The following is a 25,435-nucleotide window of genomic DNA, read 5'->3' as shown; positions in this document are numbered from 1 at the left end:
GGGTTGCATGGATGCGCTGAGGTGAGAGTGTAACCCGGCGCCGCTCAGGGCCCGCCGGCGGATTCCTCCGACCCGCTTCCGTCCATGGTCCGGGTGCTTGCAGCAGGCTCTGATGACTCTGGCTGGGTTGTCACAGATGGTCGGTCTATGATGATTCATTCTACGATGGTTCAATAACTGCGATCGTGTGGATTTTCTCTATTTATCGTAGAATTGGTTGTTGAAAGCTTGCAAATGCCAGGATATAGTAAATATGCCAAACTCATAAGCTTTATGGTGTCTTATCGTTCTAAAATCGCGCCATAGTGGAATCCCACTTCACAACAGGCATGACGTAATTGGCGCCCGCCCCCAACGGGCCTGCAAGTGGAGGGATTTAGGACTCTAAACGTGCGTGCCACTTCCCCACGTCTCTAAGCTAATCTCAACTTTGATCGATTCCGCGTGGGAACCTACCATGGGCATGCACCAAGAAGCAAGGGGCCATAAGGAGTCATACCACGGTCATGTCATATCAGGCAACAGATCAGATGGATAATACGCAGAACTACTGGATACTAAGAATATGTGCCTCATCATTAATATATGCAGGGCAGAAATAGAGTAAATACAGCAAGCTCTTACATCCCCTCGTCCTCTCCAGCAAGCAGGGCCGCATAGTCGTCGACCGACGCGAATGTCGGCAGGTGCTTGAGCTTGCGCCTCTTCTTCCGCCCGGCCTTGTCGTCTTCCTTGGGGAGTTCCACTCCTCCCAGCTCGACATCGGACGGCAAGTCCTCGTCGCTGTCGACAAAGGCCTCCTCGTCTGAAACGTCCATGTCAAAGGCCTCTTCATCCTCGAGGTCGTCGTCCTTGGAAGTTCGGCTCTTAGCCTTGGCTGCCTTGACCTTGGCCGCAGCGTCTTCCTCTTCAACGTCCTCCATCTCCTCATCAGATTCATCGTTGAAGATGACCTCGTCTTCGTCACCCTCATCGTCGGATTTGTCGTAAGCCGACTCGAGGTCATCAAGATCCAAGTCATCATCGCTATCACCTGGGCCTTCAACCTCCGGCCTTGAATCAACAAGTGCCTTCCAGATTTCAGACTCCTGGTCGCTGAGGTCGTCGTCATCCACATCGCCCTCCTCATCCCGCTCAACCGGGTCTTTGCTCTTCTTCTTCCTTTGGGCCTTCTCCTTGTCCTTACCAAGTCGGCTAAAGTACTCGTGGAAGAAGACATCCTCCGCCGCAACGTCTTCGGCTTTCTTCTTCCAGAATGCCTCCGAGTTGAGCGGTAGTTGTTGACTGTGCTGGCTGGTAGTGACTAACCTGTCCTTTGCCTCGCTGCCAGCAAGTGGCTGCATAAGCGAAGAGCCGCGCGTAGAAGCCGTTGCCTTTGGCGTTCGGTAGACAAAGCGGTCGAGGAAGTGTGTCAATGTGTGCAGAGTCATGTCGGGCTTTCCGCTCATCGGCTGGTGCTCCAGTAGATGAGTTGCATTGACTGAAACGGACGGGTGGAAATGAGATAGGTAAGGGAGCTATACAATGTGAGCAGGCGGCAGTCTGTAGATGGATAAAATAAGAACTTACTATTTCCCAGAGACACGCCTTGTCAGCGTTACTGTGCTCTGGATCTCTCTTACGGGGGTCATAGCGGTTGGAAGGTATGGATTTCTCTTCGGGCACTGGTGCTGGCTCTTGGACATCATCTTCATCAGGAACGTCCCTGAATACTTCTTCCTCATCACTTTCATTGTCTTCCGGCTGATCATAAAGAGATTGCAGACTGATGAAAGTCTTCTCCAGCTCACGGATCAGATAGAAAACTCCGCAAATGAAAGCAGGCTGATGCAGGCCAAGAACCTGGACAATGCGCTTCACAAATGCCTTGATTCGTCGGGTATTCACGTCGTTCTTGAGCGCCTTGAATAACACGTTGAGATACATGGACTGCTTCGAAGAGGTAGCAACCCGAGGGTCAAGCAGGGATTCGTAGAGAGTTCGGTAGAAACGGTCGCTGGATACTTGATGAGTTGATGTCAGCTGCTGAATCAGCATGAGTGCTTGGATGCTAGTATTGAAATTTGATGAGTGCGTGATGCGGAAGAGGGTCTCGATGTGCTTCGAAAGCCTCTCGGTATTTGAGCTAGTGAATGGATAAGCTCGGTTGACACCGGTCAAAACCGCCGATATCAGCTTGTCCTGCATCTCCTCATTCTGCGTCTCAGCGTTGTTCTTGTCCTTCCCACCTCGTTTTTTGCCCTTTCCATGCTTAGTGTCACCCTTAGGGTTGACATGTTTCTTAGGCTTAAGCAAAACCACAAAGAGAGAGAAGTAGATATCGAGCAACTGAACTCCAACTTGTTCTTCCTTGGCGCTCAATACGGTTTGATTCAAGGTTATGATGGAGTAGTACTTAGCGTGCTGGCTCTGACCCGGTCGGAAAAGAACTTCTTCAACCGCCTTGATAATGGTTGGCTTCATCAGCGGGTGAGATTGTTCAAGTTGCAGGAGTAGGTATGACGCCCGAGACGCAATTTTCTTGGATGTGTCGCCGAGCTTGTTGACAAGCAGTCGCAGGAGATTGGCCTCCTGCTCTGGTTTCTCCTTAAGCAGCTCAAAGACGTAGCTGACCGCTCTGGAACGAGAGAACTCAATCTCATCATTGCACCACACCTCCAGGATCTTCAGCACCTCGAAATACTGGTCCTTTAGGAAGTGCTCATACGCCCAGACAATCAGGTGGCTGTTTTTGAGACCGCCAGGGAGGGGGGCACCTTCAGTCCACTTGCTACCGGCATTTTGAAACGCAGCAATAAGGGCTGGCTGATTCGCGAACGAACGAAGCCGACGGTCACTCGGCAGCAATGTACCCTGCGCAAACATATCCTTCAGTGAACGAAGAACTTCGACCGCCTGGGCACGGCTGCGCTTCTTTCCAAGCGCGACTAAGTTCTCCAATGATTTTGTGTTGTGCAAAGGCGACTCTTGTACGGCCAGCGTCAAAGCCGAGATTTTGTCACTGAGGGTTCCGGTCGTCATAATGGTGCTGTAGAACTTGTATGAGGAGGATGCCGAGGCCTGTTGAGCCTCTGCGTACACCTTGTTTTCATTCTCGAGTAGCGATATGGCATAGGCGTGCACGCGGTCGACTAAATAGCGTGGAAGGCCGGTAGCAGCTTGCTTGGTCGAAATGGCAGGGAGGGCGGTCATGTACCAATCTGATCGAGGTAAGACGAGCTAGAGTTCAGTCAGCAGGTAGTTGCTAAATACGGTCGATGTACCCACAAGTTTCGAGAACTCTTTCGGGTATATGACTTCCGGTGCTGTTTCCTTGACCTGTCAATTCATGTTAGTTACACTCCCTCACTTTGAGAAAACATGACATTGTAAGATAAATAGTGTTTCCATCAGGCATTGGTGATTCTTGTCTCATGGCCGTAAAGGCTCTGAAGTAGCAAATACGTAGAATATGCAAACATCATTTGAACAGCGCAATAACCAAACAGGAACCTCGAACGTACCTCTTTCTTTGCCGGTTGATTGACTTGTTGAGAAGTCTCATCTTCAGATTCGTCATCTGGGCTGGACTGCTCTTCAGCAGACTCGGCCTCGTCCGCCGCTTCTCCCTCTCCATCTTCATCTTCATTCTCTTCCTCTTCCTCTTCGTCCTCCACCTCTTCTACCTCGTCATCTGCGAGGTCATCCGGGACAACCTGGCCTGCAGCCGCAAGAATGCTTGACAGCTCTTTTCTCAAGTCTTCGGCGGATCCTTGCGATTTCTTGGAGGGCTTTGTGTCCTCGACTTCCGACTCTGAATCGACACCCGCAAGCAAATCAAAATCCTCCTCGGTACCTCCGAGGGCCAAGATTTCTTGTCGCAAGGTATCATTGTCATCAATCTTATCCGACTTAGATATCTCGCTATCCTTGTTCTCAATCACATCACCGTTGCGATCCCGTTTCTTGCCCTTGACGTTGCTGTCGGAAGGAGATTTGGACTTCGTATCGGACTTCGTTGCACCACCCTTGGCATTATTCGTATCGGCAGTAGGAGCCGTCTTCGATTTATTGTTCTTCGACTTCTGTTTCGCAGCACCGTCCTTTAGCCTCTGTTCGATCTTTTGGCGGAGACCCGCAAAGGCACTCTCTTCCAGCTGGGAAAGGGCACCGTCGTTTGATGGCCTGGCGGTTGTGTCATTCTTGACGGGAACCGAGTTAGCCCCAGTCGACTGCTTTCCTTTGCCTTTAGCCATGATCAAACCCTTGGCTGTATGGCTGTTGATGTTCGGCTCTATCAACGGCTGCCCTTTTTCTCTCAACTTTTTTTTCTGCCGCCCGAAAATGTCCGCCTAGGCTATCGGACTAACGTGGTACCGGATGCCGACCGCATTTCGCGAAGCCCCGGCTCTCTCGAGTTCAATAACTAAGCTAAACGAAGAGTAACAAGCATCTGTTCAGGCTTTCTTGATATACCTCCCGGGGAAAGGTTTATTTCTGGGTTTGGAGTCATAGGACCATAAGGGATTGATGATATCCGGGTTTCGCCCGGCTGCGGGCCGGTTTTTGAGCCGTTCCCGAACGTATACATGGAATTTGCGAGTACATCAGGTATCCAGATTTGACTATCATGTACGTTTATTCTCTCAATCGTCTCCTACGTCCTTCTAATCAAGAGATAGACAGATGGCCGAAGTCGCGCATCCAATGTTTGGATGCCGACGAAACATATCTCGAAAAAGACTGAAGATGGCCAAACAGGTAACATATCAACCTATCATCATGAAAATCTAGCTAATGATCAAAGGAGATGTGAACGACTTGCTTATTAAAGGAGGCTTTTACCGAAAGGTGCGTCCAGACTAGCCAGAGAAGTGAGCAGTACTGACAACCGTAGGCTTACGCGGGCATTTTCCACATGTTGCCCTTAGGGTTGCGAGTACAGGAGAAGTTGGAACGCCTTATTGATCGGCACATGCAGTCATTAGGTGGATACCTACTGCTTAGCCCTGCTGTTGCGGAGCCTAACTATTCACAGGCGCCTCAAAGGTTTCATTGTCTTCGATCTCGTCGCAGGAGCTCTGGGAGAAATCTGGGCGACTTAAGGACAATTCAGAAGTAATATGCGCCGTAACTGTTTGTCACTGTTACTAACATGGGCTAATAGTACTTCGGCTTCCTCGATAGGAAAGAGGCTCGGTTTTTACTTGCGCCAACACACGAAGAAGAAATCACTACTCTAGTGGGAAGCAGCGCCCACTCGTACAAACTCTTGCCGATTCGGCTGTATCAGATCTGTGAGTTGAGGTAGGAGCTCTGTAGCGCCATGGCTAATCGAGTAGCGAGGAAATATAGAGATGAACCCCGACCGCGACAAGGCCTCCTCCGTGGTCGAGAATTCATCATGAAGGATCTCTACACTTTCGATGATAACGTGGAGAATGCACTGCGAACTTATGAGTCAGTGAAGAGTGCCTACACAAGGCTCTTCAACGAATTGAAAATCCCGTACTTAACAGCCGCTGCGGATTCGGGCAACATGGGTGGGAACATGAGTCATGAGTTCCACTTCATCAGCTCGAAAGGCGAAGACACGCTCATCAGCTGTAATCACTGTGATAGTGTGTATAATGAGGAGCTTGCTGACGGTATAGCCCCTAGCTCCCCACATAGTGAGCAGGCGGGTTCAGCTCCCGGGTTCGACCTAGAAGGAAAGCCCGCTGCGACCAGCGCAAGGGTTTCTACTGGCGTCTGGTCAGCTATTTCGAAGGATAAGAGAACTCTAATTCGTGCATGGTACCCGAAATTCACGGTCCAGGAGGGCAGTACGAAGCCGGTGACCAGGGAGGTAAATGCACACGCCGTCAAAGCCATTGTCAGCGCTGCAGGCTATGATCTTGACGCTAGCATAGAGAACCCTGTGCTCCAATGGACTGCGCACATAAAATCCGCCAAGGCAGACCACGAGAGTTCCACAGAGCGTCCACAAGTGCTGGACCTGTACGACTCCCACGTGCACGCCTACAATAGGCCACCGCTAAAGATTCTGGAGGAAGCGGGCTGCGTCATCGAAGACATAGACTGTCTGCGACTCGACAGTTTCCCCAAGACAAACCGCAAGCTGAGCCTTACCAGAGTCCAGGATGGGGATCAATGCCCAAAGTGCACACAGGGCGTGCTTAAATCTCAAACCACCGTTGAGTTGGGCCACACATTTCACCTGGGCACGCGGTACAGCGAGGTTCTAAAGGCCCGCATCGTGAACAGCGAAAATGACAGGGTACCAATGCAAATGGGCTGCCACGGTATTGGGGTCTCGCGAATGATCACCGCAGTCGCCGACTCTCTTGCGGACGCTAAGGGCCTCAACTGGCCAAAGATTATAGCGCCATGGGAAGTTGTCATCGTCCCAGCGCCAGGTAACCAAGAGGATGCCTTGGGGGTCTACGATTTGCTAGCTTCCGATAAAGCCTCGCCGATCGATGTGCTCCTTGATGACCGCGACAAGACAACGGGCTGGAAGCTAGGAGACGCAGACCTCATCGGGTATCCGGTGATCGTTGTTGTGGGCAATGGCTGGAAGACGAATCGTATCCTAGAGGTCCAATGCCGGCGCTTAGGGATCCGTCAGGATGTGCCAGATGGAGGATTGCTGCCCTTTGTGCAGTCGTTATTAGCACAGCTGTAACAGCTGTATGTCCTTCCGTGTATCAGCCACACTTATACTATCAGCCACACCCCCCTGTACTATATGTTATTAATCATGTATATTATTGCACTATCCTATAGGCCCTAGCCACACAAGGCAGATTTTCCATAAGCTAGATTGTCAGGTGCTATGCAGATGGCGCCCTTGAGCAGCCCCACCATAACTTGGGCCCTGCGCTTTCTAGCTCCGCGGCTTGAACCAATCACACAAACAACCGTTTGCACAAAGGAAGCGCAGTCCTTTGTACAGCCCCCGACTAGGAAAACAAACGAGTAACAAAAGAGCCTTGCTATAGTGCCTTTCGTCTAGAATGATTAAAGATTTATAGATCTACATATATATACTCCTTCACTATCGTGCCAATACGAACTTTTCTCATCTCCACCCGATACCAGGCTTCTTATCGAATTTCGAGGCCTCTTCGCTCCGACGATAATCCTAACTAATCCACACTCAACGCAAAACAACTTTAACTCTTACCTCCCATACTTGTCTAGCAGCGGAAATGCCCACAGAGACAAAATCCGTTCGCGTTGGCGTCGCTGTTTTCGCCCTCAGCCCCGAAAACAAGTTCATCCTGGGCAAGAGGATCGGCTCTCATGGCGCAGGTGAATCCCCCCAGCCACTTACCTCCATCTATAAAGTCAATATCGAGAAAAAGTATGAATAATGCATGAATAATGCTAACAGATAAATAGACACATGGGGTCTCCCCGGCGGACACCTCGAATTCGGCGAGTCCTGGGAAGAGTGCGCGGCTCGCGAATTAATAGAAGAAACGGGGGTACATGTCGATAAGAACTCAGTTCAGTACCTTACCGCGACAAACGATGTCTTTGAGAAGGACGGGAAGCACTACGTTACTATATTTGTGGGGGTAAGAGTCGATGGAGGCCAGGAGCCTGAAATCAAGGAGCAACTCAAGTGTGCCGAGTGGAGGTGGGTGAGCTGGGAAGAGCTCGCCGATGACCGGAAAAAGCAGGTCGAAGCTGATCAGGCGAAAAGGGAAACAGAGGGGAAGAAGTTGTTCGTGCCGCTGTTGAGTCTGTTTGAGCAGAGATGCGGTTTTCAGCCTGTTTTGAACTGAGGAATGAAGTGAGAAGGCGGGTTGACTTACTAGATGCGCAATGCCACCCGCTACGATGTTACCTGATGAATGGATGGGTGACGAAGCAAACTAACGGACAGGACAATGACGAAGCTATAGGCAATTGGAACCAATACGTGATCTTATGTTGTGACCTTGGGCAGGACTGAATGTTTCGTTTTTTCTAGAAAGAACAATATACGACCTGTTTATCTATAAATGAGGAGGTCTGAGCGAGTTTGTCTTCATGTTATGAAGGTATTAAGTAACCGTAGCAAGATATTGGAAGTCGGCAGCCATCAATACCCTGAGGCGACGACAGGGACATGTTGCGAATTTAAAATTCTTGGGCCCTAATAGCGGTTCTAACTATGTCGTCTGTAGATGGAACGGGAGGCTCCAGCTGAGACCCACTATACGAAGGTGCGCTGATTATTGACTAGTCGTTCTTTTTCTATACTACTAGAGCGTGGCTAGAGGCTGAAGGGCTAACCAGGATCTGAGGTGAGTGAATGCGTTCTCAATCAGTTGTATATTGTTCCTGAAAAGGTTCAGGCTTGTGGGACGAAATACTAAAGCCTCCCCACATCCAATGGGGCTGTGGCGCAACGGTAGCGCGTGTGACTCCAGATCACAAGGTTATCCGTTCGAATCGGGTCAGCCTCAATACTTTTTTCTCTTTTGTTTGGATTTTTTCCTTCTCTAGAAATCATCGATGTGCGACCACCAATACAACCTCCCGACCGCTTGCCGCTGAGCAACAATATGCGAAGTGAATGGGATGCTCCCGCTGGCCTGCTCATATATCCATTGGACAAAACTGCGAGCTGTACGTACTAGCTTGGTCTATCAACTACCTGTTTGCCCCTGGAGCTGAAGGCTCGCTGGATAATTCTCCCGCTAAAGTATGCCAGTCGGCCAGTTATGAAATACAAAGCTTGGAAAAGGCCTTTATCAGGTCAGCGACGCGGGCAATTTGACTTCAAGAAAGAACAGTAGCAGAATTTTAAATCATCCCTTTCAAGATGGCGTGAGGACGCTTCCATATTGTAGACTAGCAATTGCGAGTGCTACTCGAACAATTGTGTGCCAGCTAACAACCACGCCTATCAGATATGTCAAGGAAATGCCACGGGAACATCCCCAAACTCGATCACCAATTAACACAGGACACCCCCCCCCCAGGTACTCAGGGTTTGCATGCCGGGTACATTAGAAGGACATTTGACGGACTGCACTTCTAGTCTTCGTCTTCGCATGGAGACGACTAAAGCTAGCCTTTTCGCCTCCGATCCGGTATGAATGGACTAGATGGAGTCGTATCGAAGACCATGGTTTCATGCGGCCCAGGTCCCCTGTTCACATCTTCGACAAGGACGATTTTCCAACTGTAGCATATGTCTTCGCCTTGTAGCCCCCTACCATGGCCTCAAGCCTGCATGGGAGACCTTCGACATGCTATACATTCGCAGCATCACGAAGACTGCAGGCGAAGCCTCTGACCTTGGGTTTCTACAGACTGTCTGCCGCTTTCTGAGAGTCGGCCACTACGTTGGGACATACCCTATCCAGCGCGCAATGGACAGTCATCAGCAGCGGTGATCCCACAAATCTATCCGTACCGAGGAGCCAGGTGCAGCGCTGAAGATCCCATCCCTTGCAGGCGGGGTTATTTTATCTTTGGAAACGACCAACAGTTGAAGAATGCCTGGATGGACTCTCGGTTCCACATAGTCGGCAACCACGAACATACGCCTCATAGTTCCTCAGGCGGCGCTTGCTGCATGGGTTGCTATCTGGAAGTGGATTTCAAACCACGTCCAGAACTACTTCCACCCTACTTTGCGTCATTGGCAAGCTGCTTCGAGCCGTTTGCATACCGGGGGGCAACGGCGTGGCCTTCTTACTCTCGACACATAGCTTGACACTCTGGATTCTGGCGACTGGTTCAACCTCTAGAGTTCCAGTTGCTAAACTCGCAGTATACCTCCAATCCGGTCTGCATGTTTGAGTCTACTTTGTGACATGCCGAAAGATCCTCCACATCTTGAATAATATATCACAACGATCCGAAAGCGAGATGTTCTCGCAGCAGCAGACTGCCTGCGATCACTGGCTCACTTCACCTCAACACCTTCCTATCATCGTCGGACTCGTCTTGAAGTTGAGGCTGCTTCTACTCCGCCCTCATGCCAGGTGGTTTCTATGGCATTACGCACTATGTAATCTACGCAGTCCCTGCATAAATCAACAGCAGCGCACGAAAGTACGGCACGGAAGTTACTCCTACCGACCCCAACGACTATTGCTAGAGTTTAGTTTGCGAATAGGAGGAAAAAAAAAAACCTTGAGGCTGACCCGATTCGAACGGATAACCTTGTGATCTGGAGTCACACGCGCTACCGTTGCGCCACAGCCCCAATTAGTGACATAATCTGTACTAAATAAAAACTATTAGGCTTAGGTTTCCCTGGCTATCTTGACAAATCTTCATGTCTTACGCAGACGCATGCTGGCTTGTGGCTTGACGAGATCATTGGAGAGCTGGAACCCAGTGAATGATTCGTGCTAATTTGCAACTTTTTCTCCCAAGGTGCTTGGTTAGAAAACCACCCGCTGTTGTCTCGCTTGCTGTACACAGTCCGTGGCCAGGATTTATATATTGATCTGGCTTGATAGTATGAGTAGAGCAATGAGTCTAACACCACCCAATCCATGGCACACTTGGAAGACAAACATTGACCACATTTTCTTTTCAGTAATGATCTAACCATAGCCCGTACCGCGGTGCTGATCTCGGGAATATACCAAGCCAAAGCTTACGACAGGGTCACTGATCAGATGGGAAGATGCGTTTGACGACTACATATAAGGATACTGCCAGGGCAAAACGCGACAATACCATGTGGGAGAGAAGGTCTATATAGTTATGCGTTATGCGACTGGCATATAACCATAAGTTTAGGCTCCTCTCGGTCAAAGCGTGTTTCCTAAGCCTCTTCACCCATTACCATGTCTCCGTACCTCTTTCTAACCCTGTCCAAACTGATCAGAGTATCCCAACTTATCGCAAGAGCTTTTGCGTATTATTTTGAAGCGCTGGTACCCAGAATTAGTCACGCGGTACTAAGTGCTTTGCTTCAAGTCTAGAGTGGATGACAACCCTCCGGCTTGAGATTTTGAACACATAACCGCGTTGCCCCAAACAAGAGCATATAATGGTAACTGAATGTAACTAAACAGACATTCGTACCAGAAGGGAAAAGAATGCCGGTAGACATAAAAAAGAAAAAATTGAGGCTGACCCGATTCGAACGGATAACCTTGTGATCTGGAGTCACACGCGCTACCGTTGCGCCACAGCCCCAAAGGATGATAAAACTTTACTCTTACGCATATAGAAGCCAACGAGTCATATTTATACTTTCGAGAGGCAAATTGTCTACATGAGGCAGATAATCGCGCACTTATTCATTCTCCGAAGGAAGGCTGAGGCGGGAGACAGATTCGCCTGCTTCTCCAGAAGCAATTGCGACGGCCTGGAGAGTCTATCGTCCGCGCTGGTCCGATTGCTTTCCTCTGCAGTCTATACTTAAAGTGGTACGGTCCTGATTAAGGGCAAGTACAGGCCCTCTATCAAGGATGCCTCTTGCATGCTATCCTCAATGCTTCTAACACAATATCTTAGCTATCATCAGAAGCCAAATAAGACAGGCTGGCATGACTCTTGGACTTGTGTCAGCACAAGGACTTAGTCCGGACATGTCGGTCCTGTCACACCCTTTGAGGATTATGCCGAACGCTTAGTTTAAAAATGCGATCCATGTTTCCGGGGAGTGTACGGGGTATATCCAGAGTATCCTAACGGATAAATTTTGGGCAGCCTAGATGCCCGGACACGTGTAGACTCATGAATTGCGGAGTTACTCAGACCTGGGAGAGAGCACGGACACTCAATGACACCGGAGTATTGTTTCTGGAAGGACTCCTTTTACGGTGGTATGCAGAATATATACCCTCCTTACGATGAAGCATTTCTCCCGGGTCATATACATCGTCAACCAACTGATATTCATCAACGACTTTCAGCGCCGACGAACATTGACCTCGATAGCGACTGGCTTATGCAACAGTACGAGGGTGTCGGCATCTCCTCCCTAGTCGCAAGTTCGAAGGAGAACTCCATCATGAGCTGCGGAATAGCTTTGTAGATCTCACACATTGATATCTGAGCAGGAACACGTCAGCCATTACCTTCACATATCCCTAAAAGTCGAATCTACCAACAGACTCGTACCAAAGAATGAATGGGAAAGAAAACGAACACTCACATTCTTTCCCAGACAAGTTCTGGGCCCCATCCCAAACTGCATAATACACCCATTCATCGACCTCTCCTCATCTGCGTTGGCCTCAACCTACCGCTCGGGCCTAACACATCCACATCATCCCCGTAAATATTCTTATCAAAATGAATTACAGCGGGGTATACTCCAATTCGCGCATTCTCGGGGATATAGTACCCCCCGATTGAACAGCCTTGGGCCGGTGCATGGCGCGGGAACGAGACGCCTATGACCGGGTGCATGCGCATCCCCTCTTTTACACAGGCGACGAGGTACGGCAATTTGACGGCTTCGGTGTACGCGATGTGCGGGGTGCTTAATTGACCTGAGGACGCAGCGGCGTCGATCTCGGCTTGGAGCTTCGTGTAGACGCGAGGTGTGCGGAGGATATGGTAGAATATGCCCGAGAACGTTAGGGCTGTGGTTTTGCTGCCGGCAAAACTTTTGCGTTATCTGTTAGAACGGTATTCCTGGTATCCAACAGGTATTTCGTAAAAGTGATGCCTCTGCGCCGTGGACGAACTAACAGGGTGTTGGAAATTATGCTGAGGGCGCTGTGTAGTTGCGCGTGTTGGATAAGAGTTCTATGGAATGGACAAGTGAAGGTCGTCCAAGGGTCTTTTTGTCTGTCCTATTTCCCAACTCTTGAATTCTTGACGGATCATGCTCTTTCAGGATGAGATGGGCTAGCAATTGGAGCCTTTGGCTGTTGCTTTACTGGCAACTGAAGTCGTTTCTCAGCAGATGCCACAATGCGCAGTAAGCTGGATCTCCGCCAGTCTAATCGCAAGTGTTAACACTCTCTAGACAACCTGCTTAGAAATCGCACTCCTTCGCATCTTGCGGGTCCCATGACGCGAAGACAGACAGTCGCCTGAGCTGGCCCGTTGATGCCTACGGGAATGCCGGGCCGGGCCGGTCATTGTTGCTGGCAACTACAAAGGAAAAGCGGCTACTAGGGCTCTGAAAGAGCAGTTTAGGGTGTCAAGATGTGGCAGTCGATTTTAGAGGACCCTTCATTGAGAAGCTAGACCTGGTGTTCCGTGTCAGAGGAGGGACTTCCCTTGGCCCGTACGATTCCAAGACCATGTAATCGCAGCTGTGAAGGGGTATACGGATTACCAAAACAGCAGGGAATTTGGCGTACTGACTTCGTTCGCTTTAAAAAGGGCTGCTGGAGATGAAGCTTATGCAGGTAGTTGTTATCTCACAAAATGCGAGATGAGGACGAGGAACTTGCTCTACTCACGGCTAGGCCTAATCATGCTTTCTTGACAAGCACACCCTAAATCCGAGGCAGAAGACTAGCCGGCTCTTCTGGTTCCTCTATATCGCCTGGATTCTCCCACTCTCCACTGTGCAGAATATCGGCCTTTACCCTCCGGGTTAAGTGACATCCGACAAATGTGTTCCAGGCGGGATTTGTGAGTGCTTATGTATATCAGCCGGTCTTTATCTTCATTCCTAAGTCCATGTTCCCCGGAAAGGGAGAGCCGCATACCTTGCACTGTACCCGTCAACCGGTCTCTGCTCTCTCCATGCTCCCAGAAAATAAACCTTCCTCCAGGCTTCAATAACTTCCACACCTCCTTCATGACACTTTTTGGATCCTTGACCGCACAGAGAACCTGGATGCAAAGCACAGCGTCCAGACTCCCCTCGCTTATTCCCTCATCTCTCAAGACATCGCTATCTTCAACCCCGCAAAGGATTAGCTTATAGTTAACTGATAACCCATGTTTTCGTAACTTAGCATCAATTCCTTCTTTAAAGAGGCTATTAGGTTCAACGCCGTAGATAAATGTGACACCAGCAGTGCCAAACCGGTGAATCTGGTTACCGGGTCCTGGGCCCAGTTCGAGAACAAGGCCGCTGGCGGCATGGACGAGCGAGGGAACCACGGTAGTGTCTTCAAATGTAATAAAGCCAGATGGTTTGTGGATGATGTCAGTCTGTGTAAGAAAAAACAAGGTGAGGGCTATTGGTTACAGGTTATATTGAGCAACTTCGCCAACGCTGCGTCGCGGACCTTGTGTAGATGCCTGAATGTTGCGAGCCCATCGCGACGGAGTGCATTCACGAGGGCTTCCCAGTGAACTGGAGGGATATACACGTGGATTAGTCGAGCAGGGGGTGGCAGCGGGTTGACGCGGCTTACGGCAGATGGACATCCAGATCATGCTCCATGGACGAAGAAAGGAAGCAAGATGGCCTGGCCTTGGGCTTGGTAGCATTGTTGCCACTGAATGTAGAAATAGCTTTGGAACTGAAAAAGACGGAGGAGGGTGCCGTTAGTCTCGTTTGAATGGATCGCCAGACATTATTTTGGTGGTTGGCGAGAGAAAAGAATTAGGATATTGGGGGGCATTGATATCAATTTATACCAGTTTTGCCCTAGCCTGCTGTCACTGGGTATGCGATACAAAGCAATCCTTGTCATGTAAATGCACATGCACGGCTTAGGGCTTACGGGGTGCGGCACATGGTTATCAATCAGAAGCGTTATGGCGCAAGCCTGTGGCCCGCTGGCGCTTTTCGCGCTGTGCTGCCCGACTCTGGGATCCATCCCCAGATTCCTTGCCGGTCTGTCTTGAGACTATAGTTAAGCCCAACCTCGCTTACCCTATTTCAGGCAGAACGCACTCAATCGAGCTTGACGTGTTGGCCAACAGCTTGTGGGCACCGCAGGAGACGGGGCGAACACGCTTTCTGTACTGTCGCCGCACTCGAGATTGCACTGCCGGAATACAAGATTGGCTGATGAGGTTCTGTCAATATAATTTCGTTGGGGGGTGAAATTAGCCTCAAAAATTGGGAAACTTAGTAGATGCTGGAAGTCGGATTTAGGAGAACAAAGGTCGCTGATCAATTGTAGGTACGCCGATTACATCGAGCTCTCCCATACAACTCTGCATGCTTAATCATGCCAGCCCTTTCAGACTTTGCCTCCATATCAGAACATCTATCTTTAGTCGGTTTTTCGCGACTGCCAGGGTTGCCCAGGCCAAACGAAGGCATTTCCCTGCTCCAGCTGGTAGTGATAACCGCCAAGCCCTAAGACCTACCGGCTAACGGCCACTGAGTTTAAACCATGCGCAATCATACGAGTCCCCATTGCGCTCAATGATCAACCTAAGTACTCCGACAGTGGCGCGTTTACTAGGCTCCTTGCTTGAGGTGGTACTGACGAAACTTTCGTCTTTCAGACTCGAAAACCCACCGGGCTTTAACGAGGAGACTATAGCTTGCAATCTTTCAAGTTATTAGAAGCTCGTACTTTCAAGAATCTCTCAAGATATATTGTACCGTAATTAAACACTGGCAATATCATGAAAGTATAAGGCAGAGAAGCGTGGACGGCGTATGTTGTTTCATGGTAGAATTTAGTAAGACTTCCGGGGACACCCCCGTGTCCATTTGTGCACCTAAATAGGTATCCAAGTAAGTTATCAGGTAGAGAGAAAGCTGCAATGATGACCTCCGAAGCATATTTGGCGGCCATGACCTTTGCTCATCCTTGTCTAGAAGAAGACCGTCAGGGCTAAAATGGGCTGGCGGTTTCCCCCCTTGGCACAGTAAGGGCTGGTGCAGAACATCAGTCTCACCATGGCCTTCGGATATGGTCGTTCAAAGAGGTATAGTGCGTCGCAGTCTGGCACTACGACGCAAAAAACGGCAATGCGTAGTTGGGTTCTTTCAAGTCTGGGCAAATTGTCGTAATCAGGTATAAATCGTCCGCTTCGTCAGACCATCAGCAGTTTGGCCGGGTGAGTTTGTCAGATATCTCCGTTAATGTCCACCATCAGTTTTGGGTATGAATTCTCAACCACCAGCGTTGGTATAAAATCCATGTTTAAGCTGGCTATCGGATGATAGATCCTATGCTATCATCCTTCTTGAGCAATGTATCAACCATGACACTATACAAGATTATCTTTCTGGCCTCAAACGCGCCGTTTAGCTTGACTGTCTCGGCGACCAGGACTTGTTGGGGGGGGGGACTATCGAGGAAGTACTGGAGAAAGGAGTTGAATCTGACGAGCCTGGGGATCTGTAGGTGTCAATTAGGAGATTTCCGTACCTATAGCCTAGTTACCAGAGATCAAGCACTTAAGGTTCCAGAACGAACCACAGACCGCAAATGTTTCACGTCTGGTAAAAACACGTTACTCTGAAACAATCTGAAGGAGACAGAATTGGGGTATAGGAAGAAAGCGAGAGCGTCAATTGTCGGCGCAGCGTTGACGAGACAAACAATTTGAAGGCGCAATGTCCTCAACACTCCTTTATAACAGACCATACAGAATACACCGCTCTGGCTGACTTCAGCTATGGCGGGAACCGGACTAAATCCTTTCTCTACAGAGAACTCAGAGCTCGCGTTGGCGGAGGATGGGATTCAAAGGGCAATCGTTATATTCGTAAACTAAGCTTCAAAAAGCAGCTCGTTCGACCCATTCAAAACACACCGTTGGTGAAGTCGACGACCTGCGCCTTCTCAATTACGTCCTTCAAACTGCCCACAAATTCCAGATGCGCAGGGTCCTTCTCGAGATAATAAGCCCTGTCCTCTTCATTGGCGAACTCAACCACAAAAGCGTGCGTGATACCGTTCTTCTTTCGTCAGCATAGCGTTCTCGATGGAATGGACCAAGTAATGGGGTGCCGAAGGCGTACCTGCATCCCTTCGGGGGAGTTATCTATGCCACCGGATGAGGAAATAATATACGGCTTCTGGGAAACAGGGTGGATGCATTTGTCTTTGAGGGACAGCATCCGCAAACACAGCTATCGAGTGTGAGAATCGATCCTGGGTCAGTGGAGAGGTTGGCTTACGTCGTTGACGGTTTCGGCGCTGAGGCCCTGCTTGACTTGGAACATAACAATGTGCGTGATGGGCATATTGGCGGTTGAATTCAGTGTATGGATATAATGTGGAAAGAGGAAGTCGTTTTGATTTCAACGTCGAGGTTGACGCTATTGCTGGATGATGTCGTGGTGGGGTTGTAGGCAGGCAGGCACAAAAGTGGGGTGCTTGGGACTTCAACACAGCTTCCATCAACCTACACCTACAGCGCTGCTGTTGTTCCTTAATCTAGAAATATACACGTCTAGCTAATCACAGAGTCTCTTCATTTCCGCAGTTCCAGCACATTCTTCGCTTCACCAACAAGCCAGCCTTACCTCCGAGATACCCCTCACCCAGAGCTTCGCACATACTCCATTAAATCCTGGCAATTCGACGCCTAACTTGGAGAAAGGAACCGCAGCTTACCATCTAGCCGTCCGATGCGTCTCTAGTTGGTTCAGAGGGCCTCAGGCTACGTTCTGGGAGTGCCACCAGACACCTACCTTCAGACGATCGCTGTCTGAGCGAGGACGGATCGATATGCTGATTGGGACTAAACACCATGCTACAAGCTCGAATACGGTCTCTGACAGATAATAAACAGGTCAATGGATGAAAGAAACGTTGTCGATCGAAGTTCTAACTATATCATCGGTCAGGCTCAAGTTGTCATACAGGGTACCCTTAGCGTCCATACGAAAGATATATACTCATTCCAAAATCCCTACAATGAGCTTTGCAAAGTCTAATGTGGCAGTTGTAGCGGCTTAGGAGGCTACCTAACCTATTACAGCCGCCGTGTCTGCCATGTGTGCTTCATTGGAGAGTCAGCGTACCTGCTAACGATGGTATAAAGGACGCTTTGCCGCAGAATCGAAGCCTTACCTTCTATGTAGTGCACTCTAGTCATTACTTGCGCACTAAGTTTCAATATCATCGACTATGGATTTTAGTCGACTGTGCTTTTGTTCTCCAAGCAGGGATTTTTGATGAAGATGTTCAGATGGCCGGAACAGATGAGAATCAAATCCTCATGACTATAACCCGTCTCCTCTTACGAGTGCTGCACGCGAGCCGACTTGCGTTAGGGAGGCGTGGAATGGAGAGTCCTTTGGTGGTCTGCAAATACCGTGACTTCCAGAATGCTTCCACTGAGCCAAGTATTACACCGGAAATGTTTGAGGAGCACGAGAGAATCGTCGACATCAGTAAACATGGCGCGGGGGGATTAATATATTATGAGCATGAATGTCATGACTGAATATTTCGTAGTTACACGCATGCAAATACAAAGCTAATTACAATATGTCCATCTTTTCATGATCAACATCCACTATGATAGCTACAGATAACCAGATTCTCGGGCTACCGACACTGTCGATACAGAGCCTTCCCCTGTAACAACGATCAGGTAATTCGATTTCATCCAAAACGAACCCACGATAACTTTCCATTCCCGCACAGGCTACTCCGTCATTTTCAATAGGCACTAGTCATCTACCTTGCTGTCGATCGCTATCACCGTAGAATAGATCCTGTTCACCCTAGTCACTATCAGAGCTAATCACTGGAGTAAAATGGTGTAGGTGAGCCTTGACGTGTTCCTGAACTGACCTTGACAGACTGCACCCTAACTTCTCCCGATACTAGTTAGAGATTTATCTTTTCTGTGAGTAAAATGCTAAATCTAGGTATGAAAGGAGATGATTTATTCAGTGATCCTCACTGCAGTGGCAAGCGCTAAGCAGCGTAGCATAGATCGAGTCAAATCCGCAAGATTTTATGGCTGCTCAACTTGTCAAAATCACTACATATGCAATTTGTACTAGTTAGACAGTTAAATATTAGTGCGACACGACTCAGACCATATCTAAACGGTCTTGAAGTAGTCCACTCTGAATGTAGGCAGCATCGCATGAGGGCTATAAGAACCACGCTAAACCGCATTCAGCGTCAACCAGATGGCCCGAGCTTTCAGCACATGGACAGCTTCGACTTTATCACAATTATTCCCGACTAAAAAGACTTAAGGTTTCCTTTACACCCTCTCGATATTTCCGGGTTCAGTTCTCCCTATAATCTCTCTAACAAATCTATCCTGGATCTTCGCCAGTCCTCGCCCTCGGACTCTACTCCGAAAACCGCGAAAAGCGAGAAGAAAAACCACAATGCCCCCCCAAAACACCCCCGCATCAGACTCCGATGCACCTCCCGGCGCCGGTACGCCTCATACCCAGCCCAGCCCATCCCATTACCCTCCTTCCATTTGAGTAAATCTGACATATGATACGAATATAGTTAACATCTCCTCCCTCTCGACCCCGCAACTCCGCGCCTTACAGACCCGCCTCTCAACGGAACTCGAGCACCTCACCTCTTCACACGCAAAGCTGCGCGCCGCACAATCGCGCTTCCGAGACTGCGTGCGCTCGATCAATGAGGGCGTGATTGGGTCCGCAAAGAAGGGGACGGAGGGGAAGGATGAGATCCTCGTGCCGCTGACGAGTTCGCTGTATGTTAAGGGGCGTTTGACGGATCGAGAGAAAGTGCTTGTTGATGTTGGGACGGGGTATTATGTTGAGAAGGTTTGTGTATACCCTATGGGCATTGAGAGTGACAGTGTATGCTAATGCTGATTTGTTCAGACCGCGGCAAAAGCGATTGAGTTCTACGAGCAGAAGGTGAAGGAACTGGAGACGAATCTTACGGAGTTGGAGAAACTTGTGCAGACCAAGAGCTCCCAGCAAAGACTTTTTGAGGATGGTGAGTAGAGACTTTTCATTGTTTCTGGTAGATCCCAAAGGCTCATAATTTGGCAGCTCTGAGGCAAAAGTTGATGAGCGAGGGTGCTGCGTCATCTGCCCAGGCTGCGGCTGCTGGCTGAGCGCACGCTCACGGAGAGACGAAAAAAAAATGCGGCAGGAACCAACACAAAAAAAGTAGTCAATGCGCGAAATGACAGGAGCTGGGTGAAAAATGTAACATAGGCCACTAACTAGTTTTCGAAACCGACTCGCAGCCCGCTGAGGTTCCTCGAAATATAGCCATGTTCAATTGTTTAAAACAGTGTACCAAGATCTTCGTTCAGCATCCGAGGGCTCTGCGCAGGGTTTAGTGCAGGTGCTGCAGGTGAGACCGCCAGACTAGCTTCCTGCGAGACGGCCTGGTCTCGGATACGGCATTCATTTTGGCATCTTCTGGGAGGCCTGTGTCGGGCCCAGAAGTTCCGCTGCTTGTCTTACTAGGTCAATAAACTCCCAGAAGCCTTTGCTCTGGTTTTCAGGGACAGCAAAGGTTCCTTGGACGGGAAGAACGTGGCTAGATTCAGGCTGTACTTCGCGGATTGCCCTTTTGGTAGATTTGCATGGCCGCCGAGCAGGTTGTCCCAATTTGCATCGAAACAGATGCCCCCAGAATGTACAAGGAGTTTCTGACAAGTTTCCCAGCAATTTATCTCCCCACAGTAGGCACCCGCCCCTGAACGCTTGTACTCATCATACCTTGCAATTTCGAAGATGTATTTGGTGCCTTTGATATGATAACGGATCGCTGATTTCTCCACGTATTCGGATACTGGAGGGCTTGAAGGAAACACGACTTTCTTTTCCGGTCTCGCACGGATATCACCAAAATAGTTCGTGCGTTGAAACACGATGGAGTTTGAGAATGACCTCAATGCATTGTCGACTGATGAGGCTTCATGAAATTCAAGCCCCTTTATTTCTAGTTGCCAGTCCGACCTGTGACAAGAATTAGTCAAGTTCCAGCTTGCGGAAGGGACATCAAACATTAAAAACTCACCGTTCAAAGTCAATGACCGCGATGTGTAAAGGAGGCCGCTTCTCACGAGTCCGGCCATCAGTACGAGGCCTAAGCCAGCGGCGTTCCTTGATTTCGTATTCTCGTGCCCCGGGGCTTTACGCGAACTCTGCTTCCAGTCGAAGCATAGATTTATCTGCGCCAAGGAATTCGAAGTTTACAGAGTATGCGAGCTCAGAATCTTCCAGCGCAGTTGACGCGTCGGCGAGCGGCTCGAACAGATGTTTTGCTTTAAAGCATCTTTCCAAAAGTTCAGGTTGACCAATTTTGAGCCTGCCATCAGTCAGATTAGCTACGTCCAGCTTGTTGGATAAAACATACCCCGGAATCAGTCGACCTTGAGTCTGCTCGTGCACAGCATATCTTTAAATTCATCAAAAACATACCAGGACTTGTTGTTTTCGGGCTTCTGGTAATTTTCGAGCACAAAAGTCCCAAGATTAACACGCATCCGCAAGTGTCCACGTGCATAAGCAAGACGTTTCAAGCGATCCTCAACAGCTGTTAAGATGCGGGCATTATTCTTAGAGCGCACCGAACAAATGCGTTCTTGTAAGCCCTGCGAGTCGGAAATCTGCACTCGGTCACGCTGAAGCACGGGGTTGTGCAATTGGTTCTGCTTCTCGACCACGATATTTCCCTCCATGACTCTTGGCTGAGGTTCAGCAAGGTAAATCTTAGCTTTGATGTTGCTTTTGGCTGTTTCCCCGGCCCACAAGACTCTGATACATTTTGCAATATGTTTCACGTCATCATGGCTTTTACCGAGAGCACATATGCAGTTGGGCAATCCTTTGGGAATGAACAAGTGGCATCCAAATCTAACCCGAATAGAATCTAGAGATTCTAGCTGGAGGCCATCAGGATCAGACATGTATGAGCGAGTCACGATTGACTTACTCATGCTTGAATGTTCCAAAAGCAGCAGGCGGTTTTACCACGCCTGCACGTCCGGTTCAGTAAATTCGAGGCCAGATTGCGGGGCGATGAGTCTTACCGTCCGGATCTGATCTATTTACATACTTTAACTTCGCCGAGGGGTACTGAAGTGGATTCTTCAACCGGCCTGATATGGGTCTCTCAACAGTTGTTCCCTTACCCCGCGGGGTCACTCGGCCTCGAATATTCGGTGTTTCGCCACTTCTAACATTCGATAGCTTCTGAGTAGCCAGCGCAACTTGCGAGGATGGGCCAGGTGTTTCTGAAACTGAAGGTGGTAGCTGATGTTGAGGTCCTAACTCGATAGTGTTACCAGACGGGGCTTACGGTGCCTGCGATGCTTGTGCATGAGAGCTCGAAGATGCGGTCTTCTTTTTTGCTGCTCGACTGTGAGTCACGAGCTGCCATCCTGGTGTGAATCAGTGTATGCTTTGTGGTAGAGAGTAGTGGACTGTGTTTTCCATGGGGTTTGTACCTAGAGCTCCGGTGGTCTCGTGGCTGCAAGTTCGTCAGCAGCTTCAGGATAGAATATAGTCCGCTCATCACTTCATTTTGTTGCCACGATGAAACTCATGCGGCGTATCCCAGTATAGCTTGATATTCGCTTATTTCTCTGCGAGATATTCAGGAGGGATGGAAAGGCCATATGAGTTAAGAGGAAAAGAGGACAATCGTAGAGAGCAACAGCGAATTCCGACATCCCAGCACCAGCAAACCATGCAATTCCTATCTACTAAAAGGATCCAAAGCAGAGCTCACCTTTGAATCTGAAATAATGGTTTGATTATTTGCCAGTAAATACACTATACCAAATATTTGCCTGATATAGCAAGTATTCTTGAAGCATGCAGTCATCATATTTTTTCTAAGAGGAAGAATATCAACCCTACAATCGCCAACACTTCCAACACATTCCAAAGTTCCTAGTCAAACGAATTCTAACTGTTGTTCAAATGAATTCCATAATTCTCCAATCTAAGACTACTTCTTGAGCGACGTGTATAAGAGAAGCTAAGCCCAATGGTCGAGTGACACGTGACACTTAACACTAATCCTGAAAAGGATCTAAGTGGACAAACGCGGTTTTCCGCGTCTCTCAATTCTCCGAGCTCTGCTGCGAGACTGTCGGCCATTGTTTGCTGAGTTTCGCCGATATTGAGTTCAAACTACTTATTTAAGACAGATGTCTCCCGCAGCAGCAGCAGACGATGTTGATTCACAGACTCGCAAGCGAAATGCCCTCAAGCGCGCTGAGCAGTGGATGACCAAGGGAGGGATCATTCGCGAGGATTCCGACGATGAACTTGGCGAAGAAGACCTTCCCTGGGAGTGGATCTACGACACAGAATTGGACAATAATGAAGAAACGGGAAAGGGGGTCCAAGCCTCTGGGGAGACACCAAAGTCGTCCCGGAGACGCTCCTCGCGTCAATCGCAACGAAAGATTATCGGAGCTCGAACGGGGCCTTTCGAGTGCAGAATAGGGGATACCGTGCTACTAAAGTCCCCAGAGCCTGGGAAAGACTGGGCTGGAATCATTACTGAGTTTCTTGAGGAAGAAGATGACGAAGACGATGAACCCATCAAATCGGCAAATATCATGTGGTTTGCTTCCCCGGACGAATTCATGTCGACGAGAAACAAGCGAAGAGCAGATGCTTTGCCAAACGAGCAATATTTGACGACGGACTTCAATGTCAACCCCCTGAATTCAATCAATGGGAAAGCACAAGTCATGTCCAAAGATGCCTTCTTCGCGCGATACCCCAACGGCGCTGCTCCGAAATCGAAGGCGGAATTGGCCGAGTACAACAAATGCATTGTCTGTCGCAGGGGCGTCAGCCAACTCCAGGGCCGCTACACGGAGGAGTTCGTTTGGGAAGACGTCTACCAACAGGACCAAATCCTTGAGCTTGTGGATCTAATCAAGGATGGCTTGAAAGCAGCCAAAAAGAGAAAACAGGCGGATGCTGATGTGAGTGCTTACTTCATGGATTCTCGGTGTACTACATCACTGACAAATAAGCAGTATGTCGACACGAAAGATAAAGATGCCGAGGATGTGGTACCGACTACACCAAGAAAAAAGCAAAAGGTAGCAAACGCTACGCCACAATCTCGACGGCAGAAGGCGATGACCACTCCATCTCATAAGAGGTATATGAACATTCCCCTGCAATTGACCATAATGCTAACAGCCTTGACTAGAATCATCGTCAAGAAGCCACTCGAATTCACTCCACTTGGGACTCGCGTGCTATCCCCTGCCCATTTTGCATCACCCTACCGACAAGCTCGCAACCTCCTCCATGTTTCTGCCGTTCCGGACTCGCTTCCCTGCCGGAAGAAGGAATTCGACACAGTATATAGCCACCTCAGTGCTGCCATTATGGAGGGGACAGGCACCTGCATCTATATTTCTGGCACACCAGGTACTGGAAAAACAGCCACTGTCCGCGAAGTCGTCGCGCAGTTGAATGCCGCCGTACTTGCAGAAGAGATGGACGACTTCATATTCGTGGAGATAAACGGCATGAAAGTCACCGACCCTCATCAGTCCTACTCCCTGCTTTGGGAGGCGTTGAAGGGTGATCGAGTGTCACCTTCCCATGCCCTCGATCTGCTAGATCGGGAGTTCTCCAACCCTTCGCCTCGAAGAGTATCATGTGTTGTTCTTATGGACGAGTTGGACCAACTAGTCACCAAGAACCAATCAGTCATGTACAACTTCTTCAACTGGCCAGCCCTCAGACATTCGCGTCTCATCGTGCTCGCCGTCGCAAACACCATGGACCTTCCAGAGCGAACCCTAAGTAACAAAATTTCTAGCCGTCTGGGTCTAACCCGCATTACTTTTCCAGGCTATAAGCATACGGATCTAATGGAGATCATCACTACTCGATTAGCCAGCGTGCCTGGCAAGATCGTTGATTCCGACGCGATCCAATTCGCTAGCCGCAAAGTGGCGGCAGTGAGTGGTGACGCTCGACGCGCCCTAGACATCTGCCGACGCGCGGTCGAGATTGCGGAACAAAGCAACGAAGCCGCCGGAGTAGAAGCCCTGGATGCGGACGACACCGAGTCCCTCCCTCCGACACCCAGCAAGACTGCTGCGCGGAAAGAAAGAGCAAACGCAAAACAAACCCTTTCTATATCGCCGCAAAAATCCACCGCGACTCCAAGGAAACAAACACCCGGTCGCGTCACCATCGCAACAATAAAGCAAGCCATCCAGGAAGCTACCTCCACCCCCCTGCAGCAATCCCTCCGCTGTCTCCCGCTCTCCGCGAAACTCTTCCTAGCCGCCCTCCTTGCACGCGTCCGCCGAACAGGAATAACAGAATCCACCTTCGGTGACGTCACCGATGAAGCGAAACGCATTGCCGACGCTGCGGTAGCAGTTGCTGGAGCTGCTGGTGCAGGAATTAAAGAATTCTTGCTTGCTGGTGGCACCGGGACCCGTGTTCAGGCGTTGGGATTTGCGGCAATGGAGCTCATGAATTCAGGGGTTCTTGCTTTAGAGGCCACTTCCGGTTCTAGAGGCTTAGGGGGCGCGGCAATTCCGACGAGGGGCGATCGTAGTGGAAAGGTGAGGCTCAGGGTTGCGGCGGAAGATGTTCGCGCTGCGTTTCGAGATGATGTTGAGGCAAAAGGATTGGGGTTGGGGATGGAGGCGTGAAGATAGCATGAAAAGGCGTTTTGCATGG

The 25,435-nt window shown here is 49.5% G+C and overlaps 9 protein-coding genes across 9 annotated transcripts, besides 1 other annotated feature; 5 read left to right on the top strand and 4 right to left on the bottom strand.

Moving 5' to 3' along the window:
- Positions 1 to 25,435: part of a sequence feature (contig 1.17 1271..347844(-1)) that runs on past both edges of the window.
- Positions 621 to 4,235, bottom strand: ANIA_01200 (RNA-binding ribosome biosynthesis protein MAK21; the record flags this gene model as incomplete). Its single annotated transcript, XM_653712.1, has 4 exons — positions 621 to 1,517; positions 1,570 to 3,219; positions 3,268 to 3,318; positions 3,504 to 4,235. The coding sequence occupies 4 exons, from the start codon at positions 4,233 to 4,235 to the stop codon at positions 621 to 623; spliced, it is 3,330 nt and encodes a 1,109-aa protein (XP_658804.1).
- On the top strand, positions 5,074 to 6,667 carry ANIA_01201 (putative proline--tRNA ligase AIM10; the record flags this gene model as incomplete). The annotated part of the gene is made up of 3 exons (XM_050613189.1): positions 5,074 to 5,097; positions 5,147 to 5,276; positions 5,322 to 6,667. The coding sequence occupies exon 3, from the start codon at positions 5,384 to 5,386 to the stop codon at positions 6,665 to 6,667; it is 1,284 nt and encodes a 427-aa protein (XP_050469022.1). The 5' UTR covers positions 5,074 to 5,097; positions 5,147 to 5,276; positions 5,322 to 5,383.
- Positions 7,194 to 7,775, top strand: ANIA_01202 (protein ndxA; the record flags this gene model as incomplete). The annotated part of the gene is made up of 2 exons (XM_653714.1): positions 7,194 to 7,296; positions 7,387 to 7,775. The coding sequence occupies 2 exons, from the start codon at positions 7,194 to 7,196 to the stop codon at positions 7,773 to 7,775; spliced, it is 492 nt and encodes a 163-aa protein (XP_658806.1).
- On the top strand, positions 8,541 to 8,755 carry ANIA_11296 (uncharacterized protein; the record flags this gene model as incomplete). Its single annotated transcript, XM_050613188.1, has 2 exons — positions 8,541 to 8,547; positions 8,616 to 8,755. 2 exons carry the CDS (start codon positions 8,541 to 8,543, stop codon positions 8,753 to 8,755), a joined length of 147 nt encoding a protein of 48 aa, XP_050469021.1.
- ANIA_01203 (class I SAM-dependent methyltransferase) lies at positions 13,407 to 14,355 on the bottom strand (the record flags this gene model as incomplete). Its single annotated transcript, XM_653715.1, has 3 exons — positions 13,407 to 13,552; positions 13,623 to 14,099; positions 14,280 to 14,355. The coding sequence occupies 3 exons, from the start codon at positions 14,353 to 14,355 to the stop codon at positions 13,407 to 13,409; spliced, it is 699 nt and encodes a 232-aa protein (XP_658807.1).
- ANIA_01204 (Dabb family protein) lies at positions 16,492 to 17,055 on the bottom strand. The gene is made up of 3 exons (XM_050613187.1): positions 16,958 to 17,055; positions 16,799 to 16,909; positions 16,492 to 16,735 (listed from the first exon to the last, which is right to left on the bottom strand). The coding sequence occupies exons 1-3, from the start codon at positions 17,021 to 17,023 to the stop codon at positions 16,580 to 16,582; spliced, it is 333 nt and encodes a 110-aa protein (XP_050469020.1). The 5' UTR covers positions 17,024 to 17,055; the 3' UTR covers positions 16,492 to 16,579.
- Positions 19,139 to 19,854, top strand: ANIA_01205 (prefoldin subunit 5; the record flags this gene model as incomplete). Its single annotated transcript, XM_653717.1, has 4 exons — positions 19,139 to 19,190; positions 19,269 to 19,555; positions 19,616 to 19,733; positions 19,790 to 19,854. 4 exons carry the CDS (start codon positions 19,139 to 19,141, stop codon positions 19,852 to 19,854), a joined length of 522 nt encoding a protein of 173 aa, XP_658809.1.
- On the bottom strand, positions 20,153 to 21,693 carry ANIA_01206 (uncharacterized protein; the record flags this gene model as incomplete). The annotated part of the gene is made up of 4 exons (XM_653718.2): positions 20,153 to 20,318; positions 20,471 to 20,710; positions 20,772 to 20,885; positions 21,176 to 21,693. 4 exons carry the CDS (start codon positions 21,691 to 21,693, stop codon positions 20,153 to 20,155), a joined length of 1,038 nt encoding a protein of 345 aa, XP_658810.2.
- ANIA_01207 (origin recognition complex subunit 1) lies at positions 22,845 to 25,407 on the top strand (the record flags this gene model as incomplete). Its single annotated transcript, XM_653719.2, has 3 exons — positions 22,845 to 23,703; positions 23,758 to 23,885; positions 23,937 to 25,407. The coding sequence occupies exons 1-3, from the start codon at positions 22,912 to 22,914 to the stop codon at positions 25,405 to 25,407; spliced, it is 2,391 nt and encodes a 796-aa protein (XP_658811.1). The 5' UTR covers positions 22,845 to 22,911.

This window comes from Aspergillus nidulans, chromosome VIII, assembly GCF_000011425.1.
Source record: "Aspergillus nidulans FGSC A4 chromosome VIII".
Lineage (NCBI taxonomy): Eukaryota > Fungi > Ascomycota > Eurotiomycetes > Eurotiales > Aspergillaceae > Aspergillus > Aspergillus nidulans.
The sequence above is the reverse complement of the archived record's forward strand: the minus strand, read 5'-3'. Positions and strand labels throughout refer to the sequence as shown.